Source organism: Helianthus annuus, chromosome 5 (genome assembly GCF_002127325.2).
Source record: "Helianthus annuus cultivar XRQ/B chromosome 5, HanXRQr2.0-SUNRISE, whole genome shotgun sequence".
Taxonomy (NCBI): Eukaryota; Viridiplantae; Streptophyta; class Magnoliopsida; order Asterales; family Asteraceae; genus Helianthus; species Helianthus annuus.
This window is the reverse complement of record NC_035437.2, coordinates 177054807-177068113: the sequence shown is the minus strand read 5'-3', so window position 1 is coordinate 177068113 and position 13307 is coordinate 177054807. Positions and strand designations below refer to the sequence as shown.

The 13307-nt window shown below is 31.1% G+C and overlaps 1 protein-coding gene across 1 annotated transcript; it reads left to right on the top strand.

Moving 5' to 3' along the window:
* The first annotated feature begins 10450 nt into the window (after positions 1 to 10450).
* Positions 10451 to 11143, top strand: LOC110944233. Its single transcript, XM_022185946.2, has 3 exons — positions 10451 to 10567; positions 10789 to 10878; positions 10991 to 11143. The coding sequence occupies exons 1-3, from the start codon at positions 10505 to 10507 to the stop codon at positions 11141 to 11143; spliced, it is 306 nt and encodes a 101-aa protein (XP_022041638.1). The 5' UTR covers positions 10451 to 10504.
* The last annotated feature ends 2164 nt before the right edge of the window (positions 11144 to 13307 follow it).

Here is a 13307-nt window from a genome sequence, read left to right as displayed (position 1 = left end):
GCTTTGTTGGGTTGTGATATTTTTCAATTTGAGTTAATTACTGTTTTCGTCCCTGTGGTTTGTTAAAAATCACTATTTCAGTTCATTAGTTAAAAAATTGCGATTTCAGTCCCTGTGGTTTCACTTTCGTAACCATTTCAGTTCACCTCGTAACCATTTCAGTCCCTGAACTTAACAGAATAATGGATTAAAATGGTTACGAAAGTGAAACCACAGGGACTGAAATGATTACGAAAGTGAAACAACAGGGACTGAAATCGCAATTTTTAAACTAATGGACTGAAATAGTGATTTTTGACAAATCACAGGGATGAAAACAGTAATTACCTCTTTCAATTTTCATCATGGCTACGGTTGTTAAATTTGCATCTATGGTATGCTGACTTGTACCCTATGCTTGGAGAGTTGTAAATGATCCATGATGACAATGGACAAATGTTGGGGGCCTCCTTATTGGATGAAAAAAGATGGTACAAGTAGTTGTTGTACTTTGTGCTTGAGGGGAGGTACATAAAGTTTGGAGGAGATGTGATCTGATCTCAAATAGGGTGGGGTGGGTTTAACCCACATTGGTTGATTTGACAATTGTGGGGTCAAGTTTTCTTTTTTGATGTCACACCACCTGCAATTGCTTTTGGAGCTTCTATCCAAGAGATCTTGTTGTCCATTTTCTTTAGCTGAATCTTTTGTTCTTGCTAGGGTTAAAAGTTATTGTGGTATAGGGATTTGGTACACAACCATTGAAATTTGTACTTTCTAAATGTTAAGGTGATAAAGGCCATTGGGTGTGGCTTGTGTAGTTCTTTTGGGGACTATCCGTCACGTCACGTTCGATAAAAGACCATCCAAAGGGGACTATCCAAGGGTGTGGGGAATACCCAAAGTTAATAAAAAACTAATATATAATAAATAATTAAAAAAACAAAAAAAACTCTCTATCTCTCTCTACGTGGTCCACACCATCAACCATCAGCCAATCAGGACCAATCGTCGCTGCCGTCTTCCTTCCAACCTGGGGACGCGACGAAGCCCAAGGGGGCGGTGTGCGACGCCAGGGACGACCCAAGACGAGGGGACCCGACCCCCACACCGCTTGGTCTAATGGCCTTTTTTTATTCCCCCTCCTCAGATTTTAAACCAATAATCCTAAAATATTCCCCTTTGCTTAGTTTTTAAACCTCGAACCTCCCTCTAAGAGCCATGCGCTTCTACCAAGTGGGCTAGCCCAGGTTTGCGTAGACGGGGCTTCAATTAAGTGATACGTGTATAAAAGACAATACGCGACCATGTTGTCGTGTAACATCTATCTTTTCTTTCTATCTTGGTTATATAGATATATCACACTAACATATCAGTAGTTTTATCATACTTCTTTTCCAAAGTCTTAATCAAAGATGTAACATAAGTATTCAATATTCGGTTACTCAATAATAGTTTAGAATATTAATATTTTCTTTGGGCACTTGGACAAATAATTGTTGGTCACGTATCCTTACCCCGTATCAATCGGTCTTGCTATAGAGTTGGTGATAGATGTTTTATTGCTTTGGTTAGGATTGGTTTAATTTATAACGTTTCATTCTTCAAATAATTGGTTGATTTCGAGAAAAGATAATTTGTATATAGGTTCATATGAATTACATCAACTTAGTTAAAAGGGCCAATTTGGCATCCTTAAATTAGTTAAAGTAGTTAAAATCGAACAACTATTGTAAAAATTTGCTAACTTTAAAAAAGGAAAAAATAGGTTAGCACTACCCAAAAATATTATTTGTCACCACCACCTACTCGTTGCCCGTAGTACTATAACCACCGTACCTCTTCAGTCATCACTAGCCAAATTTGGAGGTAAAGGGGTTAGAAAACGACTTGTTAGGTTAATGTATGTGTAAAGATTTGATGAACATATGGATTTTGAGGCAATGGATTTTGTGATAGTTCTATATAGAATTACGAGTAACACACGTTACGGTTTGTAACTGACATGAAAGCTTTAGTTCGATTCAGGAAGGAGGAAAGAAATGAAAAAGAGTATATTGGAAAAAAAAGATTGAATTTGATTTAATTACCCTTTAAACTAAATAGATGATAAGGAAAAACCAGACAAGATGAATAGTTTAAATTGGTTTTCTTGGTTCTCAAGTTCCAAATTGAGATCAGTTGTTCTAACATGTTCTTGACTCGCAAGTTATTCTTGCCTTTTTGTCAATTCATAAGACTATAAGCCATGATCTCAACTAAAATCTAGTTATAAAGCATTGTCTTTAGAATGACATGAAACTTATTTTAAGGTAAAACATTTCAATAAAGCCTTTAGTAAGTTCTTTTAGACATCTAACTAGATTCTGCATCTAACCTTCTGGCATTTGACTCTAGTCAACTACATTGACTCCATCTAACTATTGTGTACTCCACACGATCACACATTTGCACTATTTATTTGGATTACCAAAATTCTTGTTGCAAACCTTCCAAAACCTGCTATGAAATGAAAGTTACCCCCACATTTAAGTCTTATTGGATAAGCATCATTTAATCATTTGAGACGAGGTAGTGAAAGGTTTTCCCTTTCAACATCGGTTGTGAAAAGTTATCCATTTCCACACAAGGTTTTCTTGATTTGAGAAAACTTCCCAAATAACATTTCTAACACATAAAGGTCGCTTCTTAAAATGGTCCTCTCCCCACGTTGATTGCACTTTGATCAAGTTTGAGTAACGTTACTCATGAAAACTAATAGAAACTGTAATTAGATAACATGAATCTACATCTTGTGTCCATTAGGTCATTCAAGTATTAATCAACCAAATTACACTTGCGCACAAGAATATCTACGCTAACCAAGGCAACATATGCCTTTGTGTGAGATGCCAACGCTTACACACGTATGAGTTCTGCTTATAGAAAAAAACCGAACAAAATCATTATCAATGATACATCTAATCTCTAAAATATTTTTATTTCAAACCATTTTGTGAACCCAAAATCCTTATAAATAAGATTTTAAGATTGTAGCAACAATCTCAAAAAATTCCATTTTAAGATTTAGGAAAATGATTCAGTTTTTGTTAGAAGTAAAATAATAACGATACTCTCATTATTAACATAGGAAATAAGTAGTAGTAAATACCATAATACAAAATGAAAAACAAATATGTAAGTTATGAAATGAACATTACATATATGTGAATTGATTCAATACAAGGTGTTAATAGATAAATTCTTCAACTTTGTTTCTCAACAATGTATTCAATAGGTAGAGTCTTCCACTTTGTTTCTCAAGAGTGTATTCAACAAGTAGAGACATTGTTCTTCAACAAGGTATTTTTGTAGTCTCCCTAGATACATGTGAACTGATTCAAACAATTGTCTTTAATAGGTAGAGTTTTCAACTTTGTTCCTTTCAAAAAGGTCTTCATCTAGTCTCCTTGGTTGCAAGAATGAACAAACTAATGTTCCAATTGTGACTGAGGATTCGTGTTTAACATGGGTCCCTCAAAACAGGTTTCGCTTCTCTACTTATACAACGTGTCTGTCTCCTAGGGTATAACAACCGAAGCAGTCTGTACTGTCGGAGAAGGCCAGCCACTCGAGGTTACATTGGGTAAATTATTGTGTTCGAAGTTGGTAAAGATGAAGATGAAGTTTAAAGAGTACTACTCTCCGTTTTGGACACGATACATAATATATAATAATTAAATGAATCACAATTATATTTTATTATTTGTGTTCAAAAGTTAAAAAAAAAACATTTTCATTCAATTTTCCTAACACTTTTTCTGCGTATGGAAAATATAATTTATGTTAAATGTGTATTAAGTTGTAGTCAGGTTTTAAAATGATAAAAATGCGTAGGGAAATATATTTATGTTAAATTTGTATCAAGTTTTAGTCAGATTTTGAAATGATAAAAATCGAATAATGTTGTATTTAGTTGTAGTAAGGTTTTAAAATGATAAAAAATGTGTAGGGAAAATATAATTTATGTTAAATTTGTATTAAGTTTTAGTCAAGTTTTAAAATGATAAAAATTAAATAATGAGTTAAGGAAACGATACGGTGACAATATATTTAGTATTAATTATTAAAACTTTATTTTACAACACAATGTTAAGCTTATTTACTAAATGAATTATTAAAACTTTATTTTACAAGACAATGTTAAGCTTATTTACAAAAGTACATAATTTTGAGTGCTAATACATCATAGCTCATCTATGACTATATCACCCCACACCACTTGAGATAAGTAAAAGCTTGCAAAAAAAGAAAAGAAAATATATATGTTTTAAAAACTTGTGTGTTTGTGACAAGTGCAACATACCTCCACATCTCCATATATGTCTTGAAAAAAATAGGAAGAAAGAAGATATATATGAAAAAGCAATGAAAGTGACAACACAAATGTCATTGTCTAGTGATCCTTCGAGTTACTCAATTTTAAATCACCATATAATGATTTTTATAATAATTGTTATATGTAATATTCTTTTTTCTTTTTAATAAAATCTTATCCTAACAATTGTGTTCTAGATTATTGTGTTATAAATCACCATATAACGATTTTTATAATAATTGTTATATGTAATATTGTTTTTCCTTTTGATAAAATCTTATCCTAGCCATTGTGATTCTAGATTATTGTGTTAAGTTGGGTTTATAGCTTTTAAAAGTTATATGATTAAACATAAGGGTTACGTTATCGGTATACTATCCTCATTAATGTATATCAAGCGTTTCGTATGACTCATATGGTTCATATCGCTGATACGCGCCGTATAATGTCTAATCAAATAATTTTTTCACCGCCCTATCCCATCAGTCATGTCGCTTGACTCACACGACATGTATAACGTAAAATTATCGTTCATTTTTACCTTTAAGTGAGCTATAATCGGTAAAAGTGTGATTTTATCAAGGAGAGTATCACAAGGTAGGTTGGGTGGTGGTAGCGGTTGTTGTATTACCAAAATTCTTCGTACATTGCTCTCATGTGACCAAAATTTAACTATAAGTTAGATGGAATTAATTGATTGACCAAAACTGCAATAAAAATAAAAAAAATCTTGGTATGTAAATTACAAAACATTTGAATAATCATTAAACAACTGGGATTGAAACCGCAATTTACTCTTAATTTTTTTTTTGAACGGCTAACTACTTTCCACGTGTAAACCCACCCTTTCGGAGCTATGTTCAAAGGCCGACCACTCGACCACCGCTAGAAAGCGTAGCACACCCCTGATGCGCAGAAACCCCGTGGAATAGGTAAAACTGCGCCCCCCTGGACTCGAACCCGGGTAAAACCCCGGACCAAGCCTTCACCGAGATGGGCTGCAGTGGAGGACCCAATTTACTCTTAATTAAATGTTTGGATTTTGCAAAGGACAATGTTAGTAAAATATTGAATTATAGAAACTTAATGACATACCAAGGTCCTCTTTGACTTGCCTTACAAAAAAAACAGGTCCCCTTTGACTTGACCCCTTCAACCAATTCTCAGTAAATCCGGTCTTGGACTCCTGGTCACAATCCTGATGTAGACCAGTATAGAGCCAGTGCTAATCTTGGGTCCCTTTTGGCTAGCTCTAGCCAATTAACTTCCAATTATTTGACCATACCTAACACACTAAATAGTCTTCAAAATGATTGAATATTTAATTCTTTTATGTTTATATTCGATTTTAATTTTAATTTTCTTTCTTTGTTTCTTTTAATTTGACTATACTTGATTTCAAAAAAATACTTTTAGTTTAAACAAAAAATTAGAATATTAAATTTAAATAGATGAAATTTATAAGGATGCATCTTTTATATTCATAATAAATAACATGTTAAAAACTCAAGTGATAGAAAATCAAACTAAAATTTAAGAAAATAAAAAAATTGAGATGCAATGAAATAAATGTATGAACAAAAAAATCAATATTCTTAGATATAATCATTTGGGACCATTGAATAACATTCAATTCTTGTCATCACTATTTGGTGTCACTAAAGGTTTTGTTAGTTGCAGCCACTTCATTGGGTTATGATAAAGCAAAGATGAAAGCAATCACTCACACCTACTGTTCAATATCGTAGATATATCATATATATTTTATTTATAACGGTTATATAATAGACTTATATCATATTATAATAACACTCCTTCAAAGTTTCTAAACCTTTTTCATGCAAAGCCAAGTTATCATGCAAGAAGATTGATGGAACAAAAAAGTCTACATTTGATCAAATCCATTTTGACCCTTAAACCAAAGGTTCTATACATAATCAAATCCGTTTTGACACTTAAAGCAGCTCACTTATATCAGTTGATTATTTTCGGACACTTCGGATAAAAATCATGCATCCGACACACATTCACCTAACGTTCTAGTAAAAATACGAACACTCAAAATTTTATAAAAAAAATATTTATTCTCATATCAACAAACTATTTGGTCGCAAAACCACAAAGGTTCTACAAGACCATTGATGGTGAAATAAATGATAATATGTAAATGCATTTACTAACACGATTATCAAGAGATAGTAGCATATGTGTGTGGGGGGGGGGGTTAACGTACAATATTCCTTGACGTACGAGTGTACGGTATGAAATTACACACATTATAAACCATAATCACGCATGTTGAAAAAACATAATCACGAATAGTTATTGTTTTTGAACATGCGTGATTGGGTTTTGAGTTTTATAACGTGCGTAATTTTATATTGTACGCTTGTACGTCAAGGAATACTTATATGTTGACTTATGTTATATAAGATGAAACTGTTAGAAAACTAAGCCAAAAGCATCCATGGATCATATTTTGTGCAAATGGACCAAAATATAGGAAAGGATAAGAGATGGATGGATGGTGGTGAACAATTATGCTATTTACTGTGTAACTGCTTTTTGTCTTGGCACTATTTCAACATGTCAACCCTAACCTTTCGGTTGGTCAAAAGCTCAAAACTAATTCGGGTCTGAATAAGAAAATGTAACACGTTATTATGTTTCTACGTACTTTGTAACACGACAAGACAAGACTACGCCTTTTCAACATCACAACGAAGGGAAAACCGTCTTATAACAATACTAGAAGATACCGTATCTTAGGAGATATGATTCATTAATTTGTATACGGTTGTAAGTTGTAACTAATTTGTGACACCATTTCTCTTAATGTTACTCAAAATTATTTATATCTCTATTCTTGTTTTAGATATATATATATTGATATTTGTTTAGATTGAAATTGGTGTTGTCACATTCTACTTAGACTTGGCCTTTCAAATAAGAAAGAGGTCACGGTTCCAGTGGTCAAAAGAAGTTTCTGAAAAAGAAATTTGCAGGCAGCTTTTCTCATTGGTGGACCCCAATTCAGTAAGAACCAACCTTCTATTTTTAACGTACAAATAAAGGATTGAAATATAAATTATGTACTTCAAATTATTTGAAGAATTAATGAGACTGTAATTTGCTTCATCAATTCGGACCCGAAACGCTAAACAAAACCAAGCCCTGTTCAAGACGCGGTGTTAGATAGGTTAGGTTTGAGCATGAGAATAGTTATAAGAGGTTGTAAAGTCATATTCATAGGTAAGTCGCGTACAAGCATGAAGCCTTTAGGATCGGGCCTAATGTTGATTTACGACTTAACTTAGATGCGAAACGAGATGTTTTAAGAAATGTATTTTTGCTTAGTTATTTTGTATTGTATAATAAAATACTACATAGTGACCGGAGGTTGGACATTTGCGATTCTCGTAGATAGTTCTCATTCTCGACAATGCAACTTTTCTTTATAACTAAATAAAAGGTGTAATGTATGATGATGTCATCCAGTTTGAATAGATAGTTAATGTTTTTGAGTTTTTTTTATTATTTTATTTGTACTGTAATTTTAAAGTTCTTATGATTTATAGTAATACAGAAGTTTTTAAGGTTTGTAAATAACAAAAGTATTATTGTTGCTTTGATTTATCATATAGAATAAAAATAAAATGTTTTAGTAAAAAAATGATCATACTATATATTGGCCATCGGGCTCCCTAAGACATGCCTTCGTCAAATACCTTGGCCTGGGCCTAGGCCTGGGTCGTCTCCAAATAAAGGCTTCATGTTGGGCTTGAAAGATTATAAAAGGGCTTTACATGTGTAAGAGGGCTCTCAAAAAGAGTGTGGCTCTATATAATTTGGGTTGTTATTGTTAGTGGCTTGAGGAGCATATATTACATAGCAGCATTGGTAAAGATTTTAGATGCTTTTGCAATCCAAAATTTTTGGTTTTGAACAATGATTCTAAATTATCTTTTGTAGCTAACAAAATGGGTAATGGTTTTGGATATCTCAATGAATCGTATAAAGATCATTGTGAGATTATGATAGCCTAGAAAATCCCAATGAGTAATTTAAACAAAAAACAAGAACGAACATGCCCCCTTGGAACCTTCTTGTCACTAAGGGGCTTAAACCATTGAGTTCAAAGATTTTGAAAATGAGAATGTGTATTCCGTATCTTTTAACTTGTAAGAATGCTAATTGGCGACGGAATAATCCGTTGCATTAATTTGTTGAAGAATTATTTTTCTATCGCAAATAGTGTTTAAATGTCATTTTCTTTCATTGGAAAAACCGTTGCAATGGTCCGTTGCTAATTGGCCGTTCACGCGATACCACAAAGAACATAAAACACCAACGCATACACTAGTAAAGAGCCAATTAACTGGTGAAGTACTATATGGATTTGAAGATTTAACAATGTTGTAAAACAAGGTCTATAAGGAGAGGCGGGATGGTTGGATTTTTTTCCGGTGATGAAGTTTTCCACGCGTGGTGGTTTCCATTTTTCCACCGCCACCAAATTGTTCAACACGTGAGAATATGGTTTCCGTGAAAAACTTCACGTGTGACAAGGTTTGAGTGATGGAACATGTGAGGGGGTGTGAGGGTTTATTGTTGGGTGTTGTGAGTGATGACCATTGCCACTAAAAAAGGTTGTGAGTGATGGAAAAATGGTTGATGACATGGCGGAACTTAATTGGATGTTGTGAGTGATGAGTGATGACCACCCGCACCCCCTAAGGCCGAGTACTCGCTATAAGGTAGGTTTCCGAGGAGATTTTTTTCAACTCCACCTAATTACTCTGAATCAATGTTTTTAAAAAAAATGGTTTTTAAATCATACCAGGTTGAGCTCTAAAATGGTTTAACCGGTTGAACCAGGTTGTACCGGACGGTTTAACCGAGTTACTAGTTAACCCTATACTTCCATAGAATACAAAATCATCTAAAAAGCAATCCAATCTCAATTAGGTTTTGTGTAATTGATCATGGTTTAATGAAAAAAAAACAACTATTTTCTTGTAAAATATTAAGCATTTTATTACTTATAAATAATATTACATTGGACGAGGTGGGTAACAACTTCAACAATTTAGGAATGGCAATGGGCCGGTTTTGGGCCGGGTATTGGTAATCCCAGGCCCGTACCCGGTTGTAATTCTTTGTCCCATACCCGGCCCGTTACCCGTCGGGTATCAGGCATACCTGCGGGTATCGGGTATACCCGTTAATTTCTTAAAAATACCCGTTCGGACAAATGTGCACTTTTTACTTTGATGTTTATATAGGTTACAATTTTAATAACTATAACAAATGAAAATATGATTAAATACTTCCATATCATATTCATACCACATATACCAAACTAAATCAAAACGATTAAATACTTCCATTTCGAATATACATGCTCAAAAATATGTTATCTATACTATATTATAATACATGAGGGAAGGATTCCCAAAAGTTAAGAATTTCTTCCCCCATTATTTATAAATAAACCCCTAAAATGAGGGTAAAGTGGTCTTTTAAACCATAATTATTTTTTAGTCCCTCAATCTATTACATTTAAATCCTTGACATTTAACATAATTATGGGTAATTAGTTACACTCCACCCCTCTTTAATTCTTTAATATATTCCTGCGATATCTTACAACCCGTAATGTTTTAAAAAAATCCGAAGGTACCATGACGATCGGCACATTTTTTTAAACGTTTTGATAGTTGTCTTTTTTAGTTTCGCCGTGCGTTCATAAAGTACAAATAGCCGATGCGTAAATGTACAATTGATTAAAGCCAACATTTGTTTTTTACCCAAGCCAGCTTTGACCATTACCTAGCTACCGTACATTAACTTTTGTTTTTTACCCAAGTTTTTTTATTTTGAACGGCATTAATAAACTAAAATATTCCCTAATTTTACTTGTACAGAGTCAGTTTGTTGTGACATGTTTAATATAGTAAGTATAGATAAAACTCACAACAAACTTCCTATTAAACATGCCACAACAAACTAAACAGGATATGTGCATCTTATTTTAAAAACTTAAAACTCATAACAAACTTCCTAAATAAATGGATAACCAATCTAAAACTAAACCCTAATGGACTACTATAAATACATAGCAAACACTCACAATTCTACATTTCTATTGCTAAACAGATTTAAAATATGGAGCCAGTTCTGAATTCACTTGATGCGAAAAAACAAGCATGCGATATTGAAAAATCTAAGGTCGGTTCTATGATAAGTTTTGTTATATCGCAATAATGAATAATTGTTTTCTTTTATTTACTTTTATGTGAATACTAACTTATTTGATTTTTCAGATTCAACACACCAATTTAAACACCCCAGTTGTCGAACAAGCTTTTGTTAGTTTTTAAGTAATATTTTCGCTTATAATCTTTCATATTAACAAGTTCGTTATGTTATTATTTGGTGTTTTATTGTAGGATGATGGTGATAATAGTGTTGAAATTATTTCTTATGGTGCAATGTTCAGTCCATACAAGTCTAAGCTTCAACGTCAATTTAGTGAAGAGGTAATTTTAAAATTTATTTAATCTTTTTTAAATTTTTTTATTCAATATTTGTTCTTTTTTTAACTTTATTTAATCATTTTTTAACTTTTTTATTAAATTTTTGTTTTTTAAGGATCGGAAGTATGAGAATCAAAAGAAAAGATCTAAGAGACTCTCTGAATGGAAATGGGTCGAGGTTATAAATTTAGATGATTCTGAGGACGATGAGAAAGAAGATGAATTAGATGATACTGCTGATTCGAGCACAAACAAGAAAAACAGATAAAAAAAGTAGAGATTTTAGATGAAATATACCAAGTGTTTTTATGTTTTTTTCATTTCCAGTTGTTTTTGTTTGATATAGACTATCCCATGAATAATAAAGTTTATTTTATATTTGAAGTTTATGTTTTGTGTTATTTTATTGCACTTATAATTTATATCTCGATTGAACTAATATACTTTAGTACTTAATCATGTTCGTATTATATAATTTACATGTTCGTACTTGATCATTTCCAAATAGATAAATTCGATTACCAAGAATGGCCAAAACATGAAAACTACCTCTTGGTTTGTAGTAAATTCAAGATTGTATTTACAAAGCACACTAAACTTATTCAATTTAACAGTCATGTTTCACGAGGATTTCGTATATATCCATTAGTGCCTTCTATAAAAAAAAAACTGTTGGACGACACGAGATATGAAAAAATAATTATATAATATAATAGATTTTTCGAATAATTTATATTTCTTAAATAAAAAGATAAAGTTAATAAAGATATAAACTTCTACATCCTATTTTTTTATAAAAACTGTTTTATAAAAATATGATTTTTTAAATATTTATAAAAATTAAATTTAACATTAGTTAAAGGTGTTTAAAACCTACCTACAAGTCACCTACTATTTTTTACTTTTTACTTTTTCAAAAACGAAAATTTTAAAATTAAAGTTTATTGGATGAGTATGATGTGGATATTTAAAAAAGTTATGGACTTTAAACAATAAAATTATAAACTTTATCATTTCACCAACAAAATAAACTTACTTTATAACGATAGCAACTTATTTTTTATTTTTGTCATTTGTTTAGTATTTTTTATTAACAAACGAATCTATACATGTTTAAAACAGTTTTTCTATACTTTATTTATTATTAATTTTTATAACAAAACAAAACTTTGATATTTAGTAGATAGAAGATAAACTATGTTCCAAAATTTTAGGAATTATTTAATACTAATTTACGGATTAGTAGATAGATAGTAAACTATATCCCAAAATTTTAGGAATTATTTAATACTAATTTACGATATTTAGTAGATAAATAGTAAACTATGTCCCAAAATTTTAGGAATTATAAGTCAACTAATAAAAAAATAATTAATGCAGTTATTCTTGGATATTAATCTAATAATTTGCATTTTTTAATTAAAAAGTAATAAAGTAATAAACTTTAAAGCTAAACTAAAAAAGTGAACTTACTATGATATAAAGTTAATAAAAAAATAATTATTTTATAAACATTTTTATAACAAGTAATATAAATAAAATACTCCAGAAATTTACAATCTTTACTAGATAAATTCTAAACTGGGTTCCAAACTTTTAGGAATTATAAGTTCAACTATATTGTTATAGATAATATTAGTCAGTTCTAAAATAATTATTTACCAACTTGACTAGATACATAGTAGTAGATTGTGTTGCATATTTTTAGGGATTATTAGTTAAAAGTAGACTCATATAGATAAGATTAGTTAGGAACTAAAAATGTGAACTTAGTATGATATAAACTCTTATCATCCTATTTTTTATAAAAACAGTTTATGAAATATTATAAAAATATAAATTTTAATATTTGTAAAAACCCGAAATTTAACAATTTAAGTTAAAGCTCTAAAACGTACTTACGAGTCAAATACTATTTTTTATTTTTATAAAAACGAAAATTTTAAACTTAAAGTTTATTGGATGAGTACTAAGTGGATATTTATAAAAAGTTATGAACTTTAAAGAATAAAATTATACTTTATAATTTAACCAATAAAATAAACAAATTTTACAATTATAACAACTTATCTTTTATTTTTTGTCTTTTGATTATTAATTTTTATACAAAAAAAAAACAATATTTTTTGTCTTTTGGTTATTATTTTTTATAAAAGAACAAAATTTTTACATATGTGTAAACTTATGACATATATCCACCACAATAATGTTATCATAAAAATTATACGAATAAGAAAACTACCAGAAACGAGTTTTGCAATGCAAAGTGTCGCCCCCGCCGCATCGCGCGGGCACCCTACTAGTTTGTTCAATAAGCAGTTGCCAAATACATATCCACATATGAAATACTAGTTGTCTTCATCTCCAAATATGTATTCAAAAAGATAAGTTCACTTGTGATAGCCATATGTAGTCAAAAAGGTAAGTGCCCT

Coding starts and splice junctions, on each gene's coding strand:
- LOC110944233 (XM_022185946.2), top strand. CDS start 10,505: ATGGAGCCAGTTCTGAATTCACTTGATGCGAAAAAACAAGCATGCGAT. Junction 10,568..10,788: donor GCGATATTGAAAAATCTAAG/GTCGGTTCTATG, acceptor GTTTTATTGTAG/GATGATGGTGATAATAGTGT. Junction 10,879..10,990: donor AACGTCAATTTAGTGAAGAG/GTAATTTTAAAA, acceptor TTGTTTTTTAAG/GATCGGAAGTATGAGAATCA.